This window comes from Diadema antillarum, unplaced genomic scaffold, assembly GCF_040938485.1.
Source record: "Diadema antillarum isolate AM-2024a unplaced genomic scaffold, OU_Dant_1.0 scf00000064, whole genome shotgun sequence".
NCBI classification, from domain to species: Eukaryota; Metazoa; Echinodermata; class Echinoidea; order Diadematoida; family Diadematidae; genus Diadema; species Diadema antillarum.
Genome location: NW_027270953.1, coordinates 954190 through 976719, shown reverse-complemented (window position 1 = coordinate 976719; position 22530 = coordinate 954190). Strand labels below are relative to the sequence as shown.

Below are 22530 nucleotides of genomic sequence, written 5' to 3'. Positions count from 1 at the left end.
CAACTCTCATAATTATCTTACCTACTTGCAGTCATTTAATTTCTTTTGGCGAGGTGGAATGCTTAGAGTCAGTGAACTTTTCCCTTTTTGAAAAACGATTTAGAATATTCGTTAGAGGGATACTAATTCTTTATTTCTATGTTTACAATGTACAATGTTATTCCAAATTAGAGTTGTATTTGTTTCACAGGTCCCTAGAAAACAACGAAAACAACAGTAGTATCCTAAGACCAGCCTGGTCATGGTTCTCCGATTGGATTTTCACTTAGACATCACCCTTGTTATGGTAATTCATGTTCCTATACACATTATAAATTAAAATAGTGGGCAATAAACACACACACACACTTTTTTGTTCATTATGCTAAGCATTTAAAGGGAGTCATGGATACGAGAGATGGCTAACATTATCGATACCTTGTCCATGATCGAAGTCATCTCCGACTGCAGTCCACGCAAGGATCACCGCGCTGCTGTCGTATAACTCTGTGTGCCTAAGGTCCATGATGGTGGAGGGTGCAAGGATATCAGGGGCAGTAGGTGAGTAGTTCTCAACAACGAACGCTCCACCCGAGGCAGATCGCATGAATGCCGTTTGTGATGGCGCTACAGTTGTTCCAACAGATCGGCGACCTGCAGTGCAACAATAACCCCCAGAAAGTGAGTAGATAGTAATTTCCTATTCCCAACCTCTTACAGAAGGAAATTACCGTAGATAATAGAATTCATAGAGCTAAACCAAAATCTCATGACTTTCCTTTCTTTTTTTTTTTGTTTAGTCCAAAAGAAAAGAACAGAAAACGTTTTCTAGTAATGATATAATGCTTATGCGACAATCCCGACAAAGCTTAATATGCTTTGGCTTTGTTTTGGTTAGTTAGTTGTTTGATTAGTTTGATTAGTCTCAGTAAGATTTAAAATATTATTATAAGTTTCAATAATCATGTAAAATGAAAAAGAAATGAATGAAGTAGTGGTGGAACTTCGATTGTACTCACTTCGCCTACTGCTCTCAATCTGTGGTTCAGTCGCCATACCCTCAACTCTGGCCGTCACGCCATATCGACCATCTCCGTCAAATTCAAGAAAGACTCCCGAGTACACTCCATCGTCCTTGACTTTGTCAAAACCTTTAAACATAGTGATTAGCAATTTTACCACCAGAAAACTCGAGATTAAATGTCAAGATGTGTCATCCGTTCAGCTCAGAAATTCAGCAATAATATTCTCACAATTCTTTGGAAGAAACAATACAACTCAATGATAATAATAATAATAATTATTATTATTATTATTATTACTATTATTATTATTACTACTATTATTATTATTATTATTATTATTATTATTATTATCATTATTATTATTTATTCGGCTTTCATTCACAAATATCATAATACATATTTCAAAATCAAAACATACACTGGAGTGGTAAGTGTGCACCAGGTTGGGCAGCCTGGGTCTGGAAAGAGCCAACTAAATGACCTAGGCCCTCAGCCTATAACCAAAGTACCTCGTGCTGCTACTAAAGATAGGATACAATCAATATTCAATGCATATAAGTCATGTCCCTATTTTCACACAGTTCTTCATGTTTGAAATGATACTATGTCGCCGCTAAGCTTGCAGATATTCTAAAGGTGAGTGTTATCAATACAGCTGAATTATCTCCTGTAGAGTTATTTAATCATTGAGCACGTTAAACAACAAAATTGGTCGATTCACTAATGTTTTCGAAACTATATAGGCCTTCATTTTTCTCCACACACCTAGTGACGATCTATTCCATCCACCTATAGACCTGCATTCTCGATAATTTTCAATACTGCATGCATGCATGAACGCTTTGTACATCGGGTACATTAATTGTTGCTATGCCGGGCAAGCCTCAGCCAAGCATCAAGCTAGCTTTCTTCTTGTCAGGGGAAGTATTTTTTTTATGAATGTATGTTATGTTATGTAACAAAGGTAATATTGGATAACGTTAGTAAACGCAAAATTAGCAGCAAACATGATAAAAGTCTGACCTTTTCCCGAATCAGACAGCTGTAGCAGCCATGTAGTACCGACCGAGCTCTGAATGATCGCCTCAGCGCTGGCCCCTAAAACGGGTTGGTAGTTTTTTTGCACGATACCGTACACCGCGAGCATGGGAGTGGTGTGGTGGTCTATACTCTATAATAACAAAGGAACAATTTAAGGCTTTTGAAATTGTAAAGACATGTATACAGTTCACAAATATGCTATGAGTTAACACTACCCACTAAAACCTACATAATTCGCTTGTTTCATTATTCATTTCTTTGTTGATCATTGTTTCTGTGCCAAAGGGAAAATTATTTCACATTATTTCCTTCAGCGGACATCCGTGTCAAACAGACGGTCTACATTGCCTGTATGGTAAGGGATATATTGGACAAAACATGACAAAATGCAAACATTGATGTTTGATATACAACATACTTGGTTGACATCATGCATTCTATCTCGGATGAAGTCTTAATTGTAGTTTGGACAATGTTCGAGGGTCACGGCAACTTTTTAACTCGGAGTCTCAAACGAAAGTCTTACTGTTATCCAAACAACCTGAGATTTTCAGGTATCTTGACAATGAGTATTATACGAAATAGACCTTTTTCGGCGGACGATGTCATTCCTTAAGGCAAATATTTAAATTTATTCTCTGCTTTTCCTGTATATACTAATATTGACAAAGGTGTAAGCAGCAGAAGTCATAGATGCGTGCAATCTTTAATAATAGCGTATGTTTGCTTCAGTGACGATCCACGACTCCCTATCTCTGCGAACATGAAAAGATAAACCAAGGAGGTTGATAAAATGATAAAGTAGCCGCCTAACCTACCCGAGATCCGAGAATGACGTCAACGTTCACCACCCCGGTCTCGCTCCGTTGTTTTGTTGTAATCATTAAACCCACTGTTTGGTAGTTACTATGAGTATTACTGAGTGTTACTGTCCAATTACCCGCCTGTTGAACAGAAGTAAAGTTCAAGTGTAGGGTTGTTAAACACGTATAATTGCTGTTGTCACGTTCATATATGGACACATTACGTTTTGCAAGCGATGGGATGTTCATGTAAATTGTCCCTGATAAACTCAAAATGCAATCAGTGCAAAATCATGAGAATGAACGGAGAAGCCACTGCAAGTTTACTGGCTTATTTGAAATGACAAACAAGTTAATATTTGCACATTATACAACTAAATTATAAAAACTTATCTACAGAGAAGAGAAAATTGAAAGACAAAATAAAGGAGAACTTGCCTTTACGAAGACTAGGTTCTAAGAATGCTATTTAACTAAACACAAATTCTTACACAGGCGTTTAAATAAAGTTGATTGAATAAGATTTTCTAGGCAGATTATTGCGGACTTCTAAAAGAAAGATTTTTGGAGAAAACCCGACAGTTCTCTTTCTTACACAAATGACTTCAAGTGCAGTCTGAATAGATTAATCTTTTCAACAAGTAATGTTCAGATCAATCTCAACTGAACTGAAGTAATGTTATTTTTAATATGACGCATCCGTAGGTAGTTGTGTGAGTTTAAATGAAATCGGTTACCATGGTTACTCTTCTTCCTTGTGCAGACGGTACTCGAAGTCTTCTTTTGGAGGGAAAAGTTGTAACACTTATGTGAAATTACTGAAAATATAGGATAAACAAGTCCTGCAACCTAAGCTATCAATCACCCTGGAATGTTTAACAAAAAAGACCAAACAAACAAACACACACACACACAAACCCCGATAGAAACAAAAAAAAAAATCAATCGAAGTATAAATGAAATAATATCGACCGAGATTAAGTCTACCGACATGACATGGACGCTCCGGCCCCCTTTTTTTTTTTTTTTTTTTTTTTTTTTTGCCGTACTATAATCATTGACAATCATACTGAGAGCATGAACGACACTTTAAACAATCAAAAGGTCTGAAAGCAATATCCTACAAGCAAACGACAAGAATAAAGGTAATATACAGTTGTGACTATTCTGCATAATCATGTGCTACTCTGAATCCCAAACAGTGTCAAAGTTAAAACCTTTTTTTTTTTCACGAGTAAGGACAATTGATTTTCTTGTCAATCTTATGTGTTCAGCTTACCGAATACTAGATGATTACATTACTCATGTAGCCTAAGCTTGGGTATCATAATTGACGAGAAAAGCTAAAGAAATCCCCATTGACAACTCACTTCAGAAATGGGGATTGTGATGGATACAATCCTTCTCTGGGAGTCTGATTGGTAGCCTTGAGAGTTTTCATTGAAATATTCTCCGTTTGGTCCTTCGACAATGACTTCAACGTCTTCATCGACGAATCGAGTTACTGCAATCACCGTGTCATTGCCCTCTCCTTCACCGATGACGAAAGAACAGATTTCCTGTCCAGTTGCCGACACATGCACATCGTCCATCCGTACCTAGGAAGGAACAGTTTCAATAATTGATATTCTGAGTGCCTCATGACGATTTTTTTTCTCACTCATTAACTTGTTTGGCTTTGTTGGTTTAATTAATACGCATCAATACTTCTGTAACGGTGTCTGGAGACAAGATCACATACCGTAAAATATCACAAATGTTGTGTAATATTGTTGGGGTACCATCCCATATTACTGTCAAACTTTCCTAACCTATCTGTGTAGTGATGTTTAAGTAGATCAAAAAGCACTTGACACCTATAAAAGTTGTGAGGATTTACCTTTCACTATGCAAATATACAAACTATTAGCAATTCAGAAAATTGATAATTCAGTCAGTGATTCGATAAATTAGTTTTTCACGACCAGCTCCATGTTTTCAAAAATGGGGAGGGGGCCCAGATTATATTTCTGGTGCCATCACCTCCTGGTTTCATCTGCTAACAAGCAAAAAATAAACAAACAAACAAACAAACAAAAATAAATAACAAAAACAACTCCCCCCCCCCCTCGCACTTAAAAAAAAAAAAAAGACTTTACCCGCGCTCCCCCCCCCCCCCCCCCAAAAAAAAAAAAAAAAAACACGCTCTGGTAGAACTCGGGGTTAAAGAAAGTGTGTGGGGTGACAATAGTGATTACATTCTATGTATTCCTATGTATTGTGCAAAAAAAAACAACAACAACAAAAACGGGCCGAGCCTCCTCCCCCCCCCCCCCCCCCCCCGTTCCACCGGCCCTGTTTTCATCCATGATGATATAGGATGACTTTTTCAGCCACAATGAATTTAAGGAAAATCTTACAGGAAAACAACTTTATTCTTATCTTTTATCACCAAGATGTTATTCACTGACCAGGAGAAATCATATTGAATTGACTTGTCAGTTGAAAAATGCCGACATCATAAGGCGGCTAAGGTCCTAGCATCAAACAAAATACATATCTTAAAGTCGGTTTAAAGTCGGGACCAACGTTGTGTAGTCCGATGTGACAATCTCAGTATACCTTTATATCTTGTTATTAAAATAAAAACTAAACAAAACAAAAATCGACTGTGTTGCAGATTATTCATACACTGACCTGAATTGGAACGGGGAGGAAGTTGAGTTCGGGACGTGCAGATATTGTTGCCAGGAAGGCTTCGGTAAGACAAGCGCTGCTACCTCCATCAATACAGAAATAAGGTTTGCCACCTGTCATGTTTGCCAGCTCCTCCATCTGCTCATCGGCCGCGTCGGTGACGGCAATGGTGTCCATCACAACACCGGACGCACTGATGGCGGGGATGGTGTGTCTGATATATGGAGACTGATTTTCTCCACCATCACTCAGGAGAAGTATGTAGCTACCATTTGTAGTGTCACCAAGAACCTGCGTTGGAAAATATGTACATTAGACAAGTGTATATTACAACTGGATTGTTGAATGTATGAATGCATTCAATCAGCAATCCAACCGTTCAGTATTCTCCGTCTTATTCCTAATCATTTTAAAGACATAATTTACAATTTGCAGATGAAAAACCCCAGCTTTAAGGCTTCAAAATTGAGTTGAGTTGAGTTGAGTTGAGTTTATTAACAACATATTTGTACATATATACATGTGAATATGATAACATGATAACATGAAATTATGTAGGATAAGATACAATAACATGAAAATCTTTTATGAGAATACAATGATATACAAGGTACTTTCAGCTATGCATGCATATATATATATGTATATATACATACTTATATTTACCTTACATAAGAATACATGTGGTATAATTGATTTAGTTTCATTGTGATCTATTTATCACTGAAAAGGCAAGAAGAATGAATAAGTAAGTGATATAGACATATATGTATAGACAAAGGTTTTGAACAAAAAACATAACAGAAAACAGAAGATAATGTTGTTAAAGGGGGAACCAAAAGTTAGCACAAGTGCTAGTCGAGAATGGTTCTCCCATCTAGCTGCATTTAAGATGCTTATTGCAAGGTCTACCCTTCTAAAATAACTTTAACGTTACAAAAAAGTACGTGAAGTTACAAAAATAAAGTTACAAAAGTACATTAAACTGAACATCTAAATATTCTTTTCATCCCTAAACTTTATCTAACAAGTGATTTTTTAGATTTCTTCGAAATGAAGATCTTGTTCTTTCCTCTTGAATATTTTGGGGCAAACTATTCCAGAACTTTGACCCGACAAAAGATATAGAAAATGTACCACGTGTCGTTTTACATTTCGGGAGTCTAAGCATGGAATGATCTTTGCCTCTAGTCCTGTATGCATGATTCATTGGCTGATAATATTGCGTTAAAGAATGTGGTAAATGTCCCTTGTGTAGATCATATACAAGGGTTGACACTGCAAGCTTATGCAGGTCAAAAACATCTAACATTCCTAGACTGGTGAATAATGGCCTAGAACTTGTTCTTAAGGGGGAAATGTAATTGCTCTCAGGGCCATTTTTTGTGCTAAAAATATACAATTTAAGTGGCTTCTGTAGGTACTTCCCCATACTTCAATTCCATAAAGTATATGTGATTGTATAAAGAATTTATATAAAAGCATGAGAACATGTCTAATAGTTCTAAAATAGTTCTAAAATGTGAGGTAAGGGTAAAAACAGTCCCAGACTAAACGGTCTATACAGTTATGGTTTATTGAGAAAAATAGTCATATCTCCTTATATTATTTTCAGGCTTTATCGTAAAATATTTACATTGTACGATGCTTTGTGATACAAATGACCTACATGCAAAATCGCAAAATTTTTATATCTCGAATTGTAGTCTTCTTATCCTTGGTTGGCGGTTATAGCGAAACTCAAAAAATTCAAGTGTTCAACAGTTTTTCCGAATTTCTTCAAATTTCACTCATGTGTTCTGAAAGTGATATTCACTTTCATCCACCCACATTCCCCCCCCCCCCCCCCGATGTTATTTTCCTACCCTGGAGACTCCCTAAATCCTGAACATTGCATCCTTACTGCCCCTTATTTCAGGTGAGTTCTCATTCCATTCCGGTGGTCAATAAAATAATCCTGAGTGCGGAAAGAGTTTTCCAAACTATCAGGAAATGTAGGAATTTTAGCTAGGCCGGATTTTTTTGTTTGTTTTTTTATTTTTTCGTTTCCAGGTATCATACCCCTCTTTCAAAATTTCTCTGGTGTGCAGAGAGACAGAGAGAGAGCGAAACTCAGACTCACACTCCATGTGAAAAGTCAATTAACCCCTCTTTTTCTTTTTCTTTTTTTACACAAAATACTTGAGCCAGATTTGTTCGCGCAGAACCCTTTCGTAGCCGTGAACCAAAGATTAGGGGACATGCATGCAGATGAAATATCAAAAGGGAATGAGACCCAAATGTTATTTGGGTTTCATTTTCCTTTATTCCCTTTATTCAAACCACAGCAGAACTAAAGACTTGAGAAGAGAGGCTCACGTCTAGCGCGGTCTCTATACCGCAGCCGATGCAGGTCATCCCAGAATCGTAGGTGGGCAGTGCATTGACCAGGTGGTCTCGAGAGCTGTCGTCGTTTTGAACCAGTGTAAGGTCTGCTTTGATTGTTGCATGCGTTTCAAATGTCACGATGCCAAGGTGGCTACCAGCGGGGATGTAGTGGCGAATAAAGATGGCTGAAGACTGAATGAGCTTGTCGATTCTGTTAAAGCTCTCGAATAAAGAATTAATTTAACAGATTAAAGAAAGATATATATATATTAATGTTTTATTTCATTAATTGCAGTCCCCTTTCCACTACTAGGAGAGCGTTAGAAATGTGGTCAAGACAGTCATAATATAGGTTTTCCCATCCATTTTCGCACTTTTGTTATTTGACTTCAATGATTTATTATTCAGTTTCGTCCCGAGAAGCACGTGGAACGCAAATCCTAACTTCAATTTCGTCAATTTTCATTGTAATTCGTTTTTCGTCAAACATTTTCGAAGACATAGCATTCAGAATCGTCAATTGTCATTCAAATTCATCCCTCCCGCTGACGGATCGCAGAATGTGATTCGTTTTTGTTCACACAATTTCATAAATTTTTCATTCAAATTAGTCAGATGTTGTCGATTCTTTATTTTGATGGTGAACCCACTTTAAGCCGACATATTTCTACTTTCTCTCGTAAATTGTATCGTTACACATTATTCCCTATCCATTTGCTTAGACAATACACACGAAAAACATGACTGCCAACCAAAATGGATTGAAGGATAAACGACAGTCAAAAGTCATAACCCAGGACAGTATGTCAGTGTCACCTTTTGAACTTCAACTCGTAATGTTCAGGTTTTCGCATCATAATGCATGAAGAAAACTTTACATTTTGTACCTTGGAAAGCAGCAAACATAATTATGTTATCCATTCTTTGACATTAAACAGGTTACAATTCTACACTTAAATTTTGTCTTTAATCATGTTTGCCTATAAATCGTTTGTCAGTGATTTCGTTTGCGAACGGTGCGTCTGTTTGTATCAGTGTGTACTCGGATTGCTTGTGTGTGTGTGTGTATCTGTGGTTCTGTGTGTGTGTGTGGGGGGGGGGGGACACTTGTGTGTATGTTAACTCCTGAATGTAAAATGTGAACGGTTACAGAAAAAAAAATACATGAATGACTGGAAAATCACACCGGATAGAGATATGAGACGAATATGAATGAAAATTTAACGAAAATGATTGACAAAAGACGAAATCGATCCTGCTGTTTTGAGTGCTGCGAGTGAGACTGACGAATTTGAACTGTAAATGACGAAAATGTATGCCAAATGACTAAATTGAATGGACTTTATTTGAAAATGAACGACGAAAGACAAATTTGAAAGTAAGATTGGCCTATTCCCGACATCCTGCGACGAAACTGAAGTAAAAATTTGTGAAATTGAATGAAAAAGTTTAAAAATGAATGGGAAAACCTATAACATCGATGTTTAAATGAATCTGCGCAATAGGAGTTCATGTGTTTAGAGAGATTACAACTTAAACCAACTAACAGTCTGTACTGTTACAGTAATCTTTCAATAATTTCAACAATACGATATTCTTGCGATCATTTTTCTATAACCTTGTCCTTGTCTTCTCGCGTTACAATATTTTTCCCCGACATACTTCAGACCAGGACCCTGTCTCTGTTGAACGTTCTTGTCTGTTCTGTCGCCTTACTGTTATGTTAGTTTTATTTCATTTTGTCTTGTCTTATGGTAAATTCTCCTTTAGTAGTGTTACTCCTATCCCGGTGCCGTTTCATGTTCATTTTGTGCGCATTTGAGTCTGTTGTTACTCTGTTGCTCTGTCTGTCAGGGCTACCAAACTTTTTTTTTTTTTGCTTGCTTCATATTGATGCTCTTCTCAAAGAGGGGCCCACATTCCGCAGGCTTTGTCTTTTTAGTCAGTGGGTCCCTCCATTTTTCGGATTTTTCGCATTGTTTACTTTTCTCTGATCACTTCAGTTTTCATGACAATGTAACATTATCATAAGGTTCCACAAATACTGTACACTCCATGTTACGTAATTTTACTCAGCTACCTTATTTTCTATTACCAAAGAAAGTGATGTGTATACTTTTTTCGAAAAATGTATTTCTAATTATGTTATGTCTATTTGTTTGTCGTATGTTGGCCACTTTCGTACAAGTACACAGTGTCCCACGGTGTAAAAAGCACAGTGTGAACACAGTGGGGAATCTATGTGAAATCTCTTCACACTGTTGAATTTGAGCGTTTTAATAGTGTGAACACAGTGTTATTCATCAATTCACAGTGTGAAACAAAGCATTACTATGTGAACACTCTGTGAAACTCACACCACAGTGTGAAATCATCTTCACACTGTTAAATTCGAGCGTTTGCACATAGTCGACTATGTGAACACACAGTGGGACACTGTGTTCTTTCCAGTAGGGCGGTCATGATTGATATATTGTTATGAAATATGTGGAATCCGACAGTAGTCACAACGCTTGTATGGTTTATTTAGCATGATGTCAATGTTTGTTATAATATCCTATATTCCCATCTTTTTTCTCTCTTTTTTCGATCAAAGCTCATAATATTAGAGTAGCTTTAGCTTTTGGTAAGCTGTAATCTCTTATTTTACTTATCTTTATTTCATGCCTGTATTGATAGCTAAATAGTAGCAATAAAGAATAATTGTCGTAATAATTATGATTAGTGTTGTGTGCAGGTGACTTTTATGATAATGCCCCGTTCGACTCACTCCCATACTGCCACTGATGTCTAGGACAAGAACCACTCGTCGGACAGGCTGCTGAAGGATAGTAAACGAAGGCTCAGGGATGTCCACAAGACTCGGATCCGCGCGGTTTTCCTCATTGGTGAAGTCTTCGGTTCCTCTCATCACTTCCCAGGCACTCCATCCTCCACAGTAATGATTTTGTAGAGTTTTTGCGGCGCGATTGTGTACTGGCATGTCGCAAAAGTGGTAGATCTATAAACGATGGAAGAGTTACTATCAAAATAGTTTTAAGGTTCACACGCTTGCTGCATCAGATGTTCATAAGCATAATATGACCAAAGCAGAGATTTATACCTGAATGAGTACTAGTACCAGTTTTAAAATCTCCCTAATATACTCAAGATTGACAATCTCGTGCATTTTCCATTAATGTATGTATATAAAGAAACAATTTCATGTTTGTATGTTTGTTTTTTCATACATCGAGGCTCAGGGCTCGACACTAACATTTTTTTTTTCTCTTGTGCCCATTCGGGCAGAAAAGATCTTTGAATTTAAAATTTTGGTGGCCCGAAATAGAAATGGAGTAACCCGAAATAAATGAAAATATAAAATGTAATTCTTGACATTAGTTACCCGATCGGACCATTAAAATATAACATTTTTGAAAATCTGGTGGCCCGACATCAATTTTATTGGCCCCGGCCCTCCAGGCTATGTCAACGAATTATATTGATATTAATGTGTTGAAGCATTATATCGATTTGAGTAAAGCTGTTTGTCAGAGAAAAAAAAAATATATCACTCATCTCAATATTTGATAAAGTTAAGACACATCATGCCATTAAGGCTGTCACTGCATGTTCTCTTAATAGTCGGGTAGACATTTTTCAGACCAGGAAATGTTGTTAAGTACAAGTTGGGTTTTTTTTCTGTTGTTGTTGATTTTTGTTCTAGAAGGGTATTGAAGTAAGTTCAGCTTCGCTGCCACCTCGGCAACCTTTGACAACTTCTTTATTATCCTACTAAGTAATAATCATATAATAAGCATTATATAGTCTAACATGTAATAAATTGCTAATTTTAAACCAGGAAGCCAGATAACATAGATAATATAACTTTTCAACGGGTTTCCATGCTGAAGAATCCATTCATAACGAAAGTTACTCTGTCATGACGTGTCATAAACATGTCTTAAACATAAAAATTAACACAATAATCTAATTTGCATATGTACACAGTCTAGTAGACGGTTACCACAATGACGTGGAAAACTTGTTTAGTGGAGGATTTTTGTTGAAGCGTATTGTAGATGGTAATGAGGTAAGTTAAACTTGGCTGCCACCTTGGAAGCCAATTGTCTTAAGTAGCCTAATTAGCATATTCAGCTAATTAGCATAATATGAAACATGTTGCTAATTTTAATCCAGGAAGACTGAAAACATTGACAATACAACTTCTTAAGGGTTTTCTATGACGAGGAATCCATTTATAAAAACAGTTTCCATTTTGAATGATGCAAGTTTTTAAACAGGCAAATTAGTATAATGAGCTAATTTGCATATTTATGTAAACAGTTTAGTAGATGGTACCATATATACATTTGTTTGTTCATTTCCATCTAAGAAGATGGCTGGATAGCCCATATTCAGCTACGTTAAGCTGGTCTTCCATGGGGTCCAGTTGGATACACATGTGAGGTGGGACCACTTCACCGGGTTAAACACCCTGTACATGACGTGGAAAAGTTTAAGTTGTTAAGTATAAATGTTTGTTTGTTTGTTTGTTTGTTTGTTTGTTTGTTTGTTTGTTTGTTTGTGTTCTAGGTGGGTATCGAAGTATATCAAGCTTGGTTGCCAACCTGCAGCCTCGGGCTATTATTTTTATAGGTCTAACTTGCATATTCAGCTCACAAGCATACTATGTTATGTTTTGCTAACTGTGATCTAGGAAGCCTCAAAACACGGATGATACAACTCTTCAAGGGTTTTCTTTGAAGAGGAAATCATTTGAAACAACAGTTTCCATTTTGAAATGATGCAAGTGTCTCAAGCATGCTTATAAGCCTAGTGAGCTAAGTTGCATATATTACATAATAGTCCAGTAGTATGGTATCATATACCACGTACATGACATTGAAAAGTTGTTTAGTAGTAGGCTTTTTGTTGATTTGTGTTCTAGATGGGTTTTGAAGTTAAGTAAGCTCGGTTATCACCTGGGCAGCCTTGGACAATTTGTATCTTTATCTAATTGTCTATCAGTGAGCATATTCAGCTAATTAGAGCAATATGTGATAAGTTGCTTATTTTAATCCAGGCAGCCTGAAAGCGATTTCTTTATGAATGACAAGGAAATAGTAGACCTTTCTGAAGGAGTGAAATGACCGAGGGGCGGGGGATGGAGTGGATGGATGTCCCCCTCCACCCGACGGTGCTTTTGCATACATTCTTAAAACAATCTAGCGCACACATTATTATGGATGAAATATCTTAATTTTAATCTTAATAATAGTATGATACCATCTGTTAGACTATTGTACATATGCAAATTAACTAAGTAGGCTCATTTGCATGTTTAAGAAACTGACATCATGTAAAATGGAGACTGTTTTTCTCGTGAAATGTTATATTATCTGTGCTTTCTGGCTTCCAGGTTTAAGATTAGCAATTTACTACTTATTATGCATAGGCTAATTATATGATTATGCTAATTTGGATAATAGAAAAAAGTTGACCAATTCTGCCAAGGTGGCAACCAAGCTTATTTTACTTTCATATCCTTCTAGAACACAAATCAACAGCAACAACAACAACAACAACAAAAGCTTGTTCTTAAATTTTCCAGGTCATGTACAAGATCTATGGGACCGTCTACTGGACTATGATAGGGTACTAAAGCGAACCAAAGCGAACTGAACCAAAGCGTACCGTACCAAACTGTGCCAGTTTTGGAGCGTTCGAGCGCTCTGTGGAGAAAGCGTACCTCACGAGTTATTTTTAGAAAAGGTCACGCTTGTTATAATGTAGCAAGAATGTCATTCACCTGGCGCTTGCAGCTGTTCCGAACAAAGAGAACGATGTCTTTTCATTGTGACGTATGCGCATGATACGCGCATGTTTTACAGCGAACTTTTGGTACGCTTTGGTACGCTTTTGGAGCACGTCGGGAAGTGGTCCACTTTTGGCTCGGTACAGTATGGTACGGTACACTTTAGGAGCGTTCGAACGCTCCTCTGGCGCGGGTACGGTACGGTACAGTTCGCTTTAGGAGAGCGCTCGAACGCACCCATAGATTCTGATGAGGCCATTTCCCCCTACGGCAAAATTGTACGGCCATATCCTGTATAGTAACAGGACTAGTAATAACCCTTTGTCGAATATGATGATTTTCTAAATATATGGTGTCACGAAAAAAATCATGTTTATTCCTAAATTTATTTCTGACTAGACAGAATATATGCGATATCATAGATCCCTTTATCACACCTGTAAATTTTCTCACAATTATTACGGTTTTCTATTACATTACATCCTTTCCTTTTTTTTTTTCTATTCTTTTTTACTCATACTACATTGTACTCAAAGAACTTTACCATACCTGTCTATTTTCACATAATTTTCATAATTATTTTATAATTTAGGTGTTTCATCAATTGACTTTTTTCTTGTTTTTTTTTCTTTATGTTCTCGTAGGCCACCTTAAAGAAGAAAAAATATCTTATTTAGGCCTGTGTCTATTATGTAGTACAAAAATGGTATTTACACTCAGCAAAAAAAAAGTAAATACTTTTAAATTCATTTCTCATGGAACGTTCGACTAAAACTTACTGTATCAATTAAACAGTATAGCATCGGTTGGGAATGATGAGGGCATTAAGTTGCCACTAAATCCATAGTGTTCGACACAACTTTCATTTCATTTCATTTCATTTCATTTATTTCATTCTTTCTTTTTTTTCGGCAAACATAACACGAAATGAATCAGAAGATATAATAAGGCATGTATTCGACTTTACATGGTAGATGATGGTTAACAAATACGAAATTATACATGCATACCTGCAAAATACAAAGTTGTCTGGAGAAAAAAAAAACTAAGAGGTTCACTGAAAAGCATGCTTGTAAATTGTGAACCACTCAAAGGATTCTTGTGAATATATTTGTTTACAAAGACAGGACAGAATAAGACAGGAGAAACACAACGACATTACATGACTTTACAGAAGGGTATACCAATGACAGTAATAAAACACAAAATAATAATGGAAAGAAAGGAAAGAAAGAAAAAGAAACATGAAAGGAAAACCCAACACGCTGAACATCGGGATCGGAAGAGGGAATTGAGGTGCTTCAGAGCTCGAGTAGCTGAGCAAAGTTTGTACAAATAAGATAATGTATAAATACACAATGATTACATCAATGAATGACGCCCTTCTCATTCTCAACAGACGATATGTTAAGATAAATTAATCGGCTATCGACCTGGTAGGTCAATAAAGAGGGAAATTTCAACACATGAGTGAACATCTTTGTTTTTCTCTTCTAAGGCACAAAAGAGAAATGTATTACAATAAGAAACACTAATTAAGTTTCAAAATTAAACCTATTATCCCTATGATATCTTTGAAGCCAGAAGGTTTAATAAAGACTAAAAATAATGGAGAAGAATGAAAAGTCTTCTGTCAAAACCAATTCAAATGAAATGAGAAAAGGAGCAATTTCAACAAAAATGGTAGAGATTGGAATTCCCTTTTCAAATTAAGAAAATCGTAAAGAGTAACTGGCTCTTGAATTTGTCTCATGAATTCTTGAATAATTCAATGAAAAGAATGAATTCAGAAATTCTGTTCATATAATCATCTCTGTGCTTTCATGCTTTATACCTGGCAACGCTATTGGAAATAATAATTGGCAGGGCCCTCCCGTAAAAGAGTGGCAAAACTGAAGAGGCTACCCTGGATAAAGAAGACCTCATTATTTTTATTATTAATGTCTATATGCAATTTGAAGTTTGGGTTGACAGAAAATTCCCTCCCCCTTCAGTATCCCACTTCGCTTTTGTGTAAGGTTATAAAAAAAAATTAAGAGAATTAGAACTTAGTTTTGTTATCTCATTCATGTCTCTCATTGTGTTGAACTGGTTTTTCTTATCATTGTTATCTTAGATGACATTATTTTGCAAATGAAAGGCAATATGTCAATTTTTGCAATTTTTTTTTGTGCCTTGGAGGACAAAAACCGAATGGCCGTTATGTTCGCTCATGCGTAAAGTTTCCTTATATATTGACCTACGGTAGGTTGATAGCCAATCAGATATCCTTTAATATGGCGCAAATACCTTGATTTTCACCAAGATTTTCTGTGAGAAATATTACCCCGAAAAAGTTTTTACTTTCTTTTCATTTGCTGAGTGATTTGTAAGATTTGTAAGATTTTATTGACTCTATCGACCCCCTCTCGGGGTATGAGAGTACAAACATATTTACAATATATGAATACAAAAATATAAGTGATAATGTACATGTACATGTGAAATAACAGATACAAATAAACATGTTTACAAAACAAGGCGTAAAGGACGTTTAACTACTGTACTCTATACCACTACGTGAACAAACATTCACATTTTCTTTACTTTCTACAAAACTAAAAAACAAATACATCATTGCATAGACAGTGAGACCCCTCCTTGCATTCTTGTATTTGTAATTTCATTTATCATCATCAAATAATTGTAAAGTAACCTTTTAACATACCCCCCCCCCCCCCCCACAGTAATAAGAACGTGCTTTGGCTTTGGTTACCTTCAACAATTTGCGAGATTGACAAAAAAGAGTTGAAATAATTTTCAAACATTCATCAGAAATTTGCTTAACTAAATCGGCCACTATGATAACCAAATATTCTGCCATCAAAGGGTAAGAGACAGTTTCACCATGTATTTTACACGTGTCTATTATCACACACAATTTATTATGATTCCACTAAATATCTACCTGAATTTTAATGTTTTGAAAAGGAGCCTGATTTTTAAAGTCATAATAAATTAAAATGATACCACAACCAAAGCCTTGTTTTTACTTAAAACGTCCTATTCTTTACAGAGAACTTATGCAGGGGTAATGTGAGTCATTGCTTGGTATAAGGAAGTGATTACAAAAATGTTCAACTCACAGAGTCTACGCATTGAGAACCAACAGAGTGACCAAAGAGCAGAGAAGCGTTGGCCGTTTGGTCGCTGGGATGGGGTACGAATACGCACTCTTCGGGCACCCACCCATTAGGATTCTCTCGACACCGTTTGCCACTCCCATCTCTCATATCGCCAGTTAGATCACGCGAACACCTTGTCGGTTCATAGCGACCGTTCAACTCGTACTGGTTTGCCTCCCCATCGCCTGAGCCGGTGAAATGCTCGGGAAAGAGACTCCATCTCAAGCGGCCCCATTCCCGGACCATTGCTTTCCCTGCGAGAAAAACAAGAAAAAAAAATCAGAAACGCAGGTCTAATCTTGATGATACAGTACCATGATGTTATGTTCTGTTTCATTGAATACTGTGTAAGCCATGGTGCGCAATGAACTAGAATGTTTATCCATTTCTGAAAATAAAGACCTTATTTTGTTCTTTGGTCGCTTTCTTAACCAAAACAAAAACCACATCAAAATTTGTATTTTGTTATTTACAAGTATAAGGATTTTTGATAAATATCATTTTCCAAAAAAGTAACAGAGTAAAATAAAATGAATCTGCTATGCTAAGGATTTTCTGTCTCCCTCTCTCTCTCTCTCTCTCTCTCCCTCTCCTTCTCCCTCTCTGTCGCTTTTTTTATGCCAGCTCACTCCCACCCTCTATTCACAAAATTATTGCATATTGCATACTTTCTTTAGCTGTTTCCGTTTTTGCTCTTTATTTTATATGTCTGTAGACAATGTTATCAATTCGTTAATGTTGTATGTGTAATGATTTTTTTTTTAAGTCTTGACAAAACAGGGGCCGCTCTACATTCTTAGGAAGTGTGTTGCGGGGGGAGGGGGCAGTCGAGCTGGGAGGGTCAGAGGTTGATATTACCATAAGGAGCTTCTACCTCCTCCTCTCCCCGGCCCTCCAGTAAAATCAAGGAGCTTGAAGCTCCTTGGTAAAATTGGAAGAATCTAGGTAATCATGAGTGTTCTTATTCCTTCGTCTATCTTCCCCTCATTTCTAAAGTGAGGCTGCAGCCCCCTCCCCATCCCACTCCTGTTGTCCGAATCTATACAACCAAACAATTCACAACGACTTGTCACTCCTGATCAATTGGTAAAAACCGTAAAATACCAGAGTTCTGTTCATCAGTGGTTCCATAGTCACTGATTGTCTCCTTAAAACATGCAGTAATTACACAAATCGCAGCTAACGAAAGGGCAATGATTATCAAAACCGAATCTGCAATTAGGCAAAGAAACAATCAACGTTGCGTCGGAACAAAGAGGTACTTTCGGAACGTTTCCCTTACCCATGCACATGTCAACATTCTGAAGGAGGTACCCGGATGTAAGCGTCATATCAAGCCCTTGGTCCCCGCAATTGGCGTGGTTCGTTACCGAAGGGTCCCTAGCAGCGCCCTCTATGACCCGGATGTTGGCGCTCCCAAACGACTGGTAGGTGGCCGTCTCGTAGACGTCGGGTTTTCTACTCCATGTGATGGGAACGAGAATTTTTATTTCATTCCAGTACAGTCTTCGCTTTGTTGCAGTGAAGAGAATCCCTGAACCTTTCTTAAAGGTTTCCTAATGAAATAAATCAGGAATAAGACTTGTCATGAAAGTTGTCTCTCCTCACCGAACCAAAAATCATAGAGTATTATTATTATTGCATTTCAATTGACCGAAGTTGAAATGCCGTGAGGCAATCTTCCGGGCAATCTAAGCATTGAACGACTGCTCGTCCGTAAGGGTCATAAGAAGATTGCATGGTCATCGTGAATCTGCATGTACACAGATAGATGTGCAGCCTGCTGTAAAGGACTCCAGATCCCTCCCATAACCGCTCTAACTCCAAACAAACAGACGAAACTCAATCAGGGGCAGTTGACAAAATTGGATGATAAGGACCATGACAACTGAATCACGATGGTTGTAAAAATCATTCTTAGCATCATCTAGCCTTTTTGACAGGCCCTTATGCTGATGTTAGCGTTTAAAAGGATCAAAGTTTTTGCTCAAATGGAGCTTCAGGTTTCCAACTTTTTGTGAGATAATGAGAAACCTCTCATGAATTATGAAAGATCATGTAATTCTGAGAGGGATTTAGAGTTAATTTGATAAAATTGGTTTTGAAATGGCTGAGGTAAACAAAGCGATCCTAATGAAAGAAGGAACCCACCTCACCACCTTTTTTTTTTTGGTGGATATCTCAGCCATTTCAAAACCGATTTGGATCAAATAAACTTTAAGTGCCTCTTAAAACCGTATGCCCTAAAGTGGTTTCTTAGTATCTCGCAAGAATTTTTAAAACTCAATTCCCATCTCAACGAATACCACCCTTTTAAATCGCGAGCGCGTCACCTCTCGTTTGGACCTATCGACCACTGATGGCTCGATGCAAGGCCGGTGCAAGGGGGGGGGGCACTTTTTGGCAGAAACATAGGTTTTATTCACTTGCCTGTCAGGAACCGAGGTTGTAAGAGGAGTGGCATCAAAAACTGTGAAGATTGTCAGTAAGGAAAAGGAATCCAAAAGTGCAAAGGCTTTATTCTTCGTTTTGCTTGTTAGCCGATTAACGCCGTAAATGTCATCAGAAAATGTTAAGCCCCGCTCCCTTTATGTTTGTTTGTTGTTTTGTTTTGTTTTGTTTTGTTGTTTTGTTTTTTGGTTTTTGGTGTTTTTTTTGCTTGTCAGCGGATTTTGGGACATGATTAACTGTTATTAATAATGCCTCTCCCTCCTCCGTCCTCAAAATGAATCGATGTCCCTGTTTCCATAAACTGGCCCCCTCACTTTAAAAAAACGTAGCGTTGTCTGATTGGTCTGACCAACGGCGTAGCCAGGATTTCATCTTAGGGGGGGCGGTTAGTCTGCGAGGGAGCGAAGCGACCGAGCCCGAGCGAGCGTAGCGAGCGAGGGGGGGAGGGTGTGGGAGGGGGGTGTCCCCCCTCCCACGGTAAGAACTTTTTGCATTTTGATGTTGTAAATGGTGCAATTTGATGCATGTTTTTGCGCGTTTTATCGACGTGAAACAGTCCCACTAGTTTAAGGTAGCAGTTTATTTTGATGTCGATTATTATTGAACAATTTGCCTGTAAAATGGTATAATTTAAATACATGTACACTTCTTGTATCAATTCTTTTCACTGAATAATGAACGCGACTGTACCCGAGTGACCGGAGCGAGCGAGGGGGAGGGGAGGGTGTGGGAGGGGGGTGTCCCCCCTCCCACGGTAAGAACTTTTTGCATTTTGATGTTGTATAAATGGTGCAATTTGATGCATGTTTTTGCGCGTTTTATCGACGTGAAACAGTCCCACTAGTTTAAGGTAGCAGTTTATTTTGATGTCGATTATTATTGAACAATTTGCCTGTAAAATGATATAATTTAAATACATGTACACTTCTTGTATCAATTCTTTTCACTGAATCATGAACGCGACTGTACCCGAGTGACCGGAGCGAGCGAGGGGGAGGGGAGGGTGTGGGAGGGGGGTGTCCCCCCTCCCACGGTGAGAACTTTTTGCATTTTGATGATGTAAATGGTGCAATTTGATGCATGTTTTTGCGCGTTTTATCGACGTGAAACAGTCCCACTTGTTTAAGGTAGCAGTATATTTTAGTGTAGATTATTATTGAACAATTTGCTATAAAATGGTATCATTTAAATACACTCTAGTATCAATTCTTTTCACTGAATATCATGAACGCGACTGAACCCGAGCGACCGGAGCGAGCGAGGGGGAGGGGAGGGTGTCCCCCCTCCCACGGTAAGAACTTTTTGCATTTTGATGTTGCAAATGGTGCAATTTGATGCATGTTTTTGCGCGTTTTATCGAGTTGAAACAGTCCTACTTGTTTAAGGTAGCAGTATATTTTAGTGTAGATTATTATTGAACAATTTGCCTATAAAATGGTATCATTTAAATACACTCTAGTATCAATTCTTTTCACTGAATATCATGAACGCGACTGAACCCGAGCGACCGGAGCGAGCGAAGGGGGAGGGGAGGGTGTGGGAGGGGGTGTCCCCCCTCCCACGGTAAGAACTTTTTGCATTTTGATGTTGCAAATGGTGCAATTTGATGCATGTTTTTGCGTGTTTTAACGAGTTGAAACAGTCCCACTTGTTTGAGGTTGCAGTATACTAATTGTTTACTGTAGATTATTATTGAACAATTTGCCTATAATATGGTATGATTTAAATACACTTCTTGTATTAATTCTTTTCACTGAATATCATGAACGCCACTGAACCCGAGCGACCGGAGCGAGCGAAGGGGGAGGGGAGGGTGTGGGAGGGGGTGTCCCCCTCCCACGGTAAGAACTTTTTGCATTTTGATGTTGCAAATGGTGCAATTTGATGCATGTTTTTGCATGTTTTAACGAGTTGAAACAGTCCCACTTGTTTAAGGTTGCAGTATATTTTAGTGTAGATTATTATTGAACAATATTTGCCTATAAAATGGTATCATTTAGATAATCTTCTTGTATTAATTCTTACACTGAATATCATGAACGCTGTCTGTTCAGCAATCAAACAGAAAAAGCATGCACACGAGGGTGTAGATAGGGGCATATCCCCTCCCACACGAACGTGATTTTGCGTTTTCAGACCTGTAATTCAGCGATCTGGTGCACATTTTTGGTGCAATACTTTTTCATCGAAGTGTTAAAATCACGGAATTTAGCTCTTATTCCGAATGTGCACCATCTGTGTGTATGTATAAAGTCTAGTGAGGTAGAGCTTAGGGGAAGGGGGATTTCCCCTCCCGCTCGCGGAGCTTTTGCGTTTTTAGAATTGAAATAAAGCGATCTTGGTATAGCCACAGTCTACTTCTATGCATGGCGAAAGGGGGGGGGGAGGGGCGGGCGAGCAGGGAGAAGGCGTGGGCGAGTGTTATCTCCACCCTTCCCTTCCGATGGAGCTTTTGCCTTTTTAAGGTTGAAATTGAGATATCTCGTATACGCATATTTGATGGAATCAACATTTGGGAAATCACAAAAAACAACAACACAAAACAACTGATGGGGGGCGGGACTGAGGGAGGAAAGGGTCGATTAAAAGGGGAAACTCCCCTTATACATGAGGGAACCTTGAGTTTTCGGGATATAAGTGATAAGTCTTGTGCACTCAGAATTATTCATATTTTTTTTTGCAAATCTAAAAAGTGTACTAAGCTAGGGAAAGAGGCACAGAGGGGGAGGGTTTGGGAGGGGGATATCCCCCTCCCAAGCACGAGAGATTTTGCATATTTTGAATTGAAATTCAACGATCTGGTGCACACTTTTAGTGAAATATTCAAAAAAATATCTTATTTGATGAAAGGTTGCAAAGGAGACCCGCTTCATGTGCATGCATACAGATATACACGCATTTTTTTTTTCCGCCTCCCAAATCCCCGGTCCAAATCTTGGGGGGGGCGACCGCCCCCATCGCCCCCCCCTGGCTACGCCAGTGGGTCTGACATAATGGATCCATCCATTGCTCTGTTCTATAGCCATTCCACGAGAGCGAGAAGGACTTTGATAATAACTGTAATATAAGACACCATCAAAAGTATGTCATAGGGAAGATGCGTCTTTAAGAATTTCTACTTACCGGGGTTACAGATTCTTCTCAAGAGAAAATTCAGAGGATTTTTAGACGAGCTTCCTACACTCTGAATGTTGCAGATTATTGAGTAATGATTTAATGTTGATCAA

General features: G+C 37.9%; 1 protein-coding gene across 1 annotated transcript in view; it reads right to left on the bottom strand.

The window, feature by feature from the left end:
* Nucleotides 1–22530, bottom strand: part of LOC139716358 (calcium-activated chloride channel regulator 1-like) — a 28308-nt gene that overhangs the window by 994 nt on the left and 4784 nt on the right. Inside the window, exons 2-10 of the mRNA XM_071627904.1 lie at nucleotides 18135–18408; nucleotides 16814–17106; nucleotides 10662–10892; nucleotides 7883–8113; nucleotides 5525–5815; nucleotides 4219–4446; nucleotides 2028–2175; nucleotides 999–1130; nucleotides 418–633 (exon numbers count right to left, since the gene is read on the bottom strand). Coding sequence (XP_071484005.1) covers nucleotides 418–633; nucleotides 999–1130; nucleotides 2028–2175; nucleotides 4219–4446; nucleotides 5525–5815; nucleotides 7883–8113; nucleotides 10662–10892; nucleotides 16814–17106; nucleotides 18135–18408 — 2044 coding nt within the window. The remainder of the gene's footprint in view (nucleotides 1–417; nucleotides 634–998; nucleotides 1131–2027; nucleotides 2176–4218; nucleotides 4447–5524; nucleotides 5816–7882; nucleotides 8114–10661; nucleotides 10893–16813; nucleotides 17107–18134; nucleotides 18409–22530) is intronic.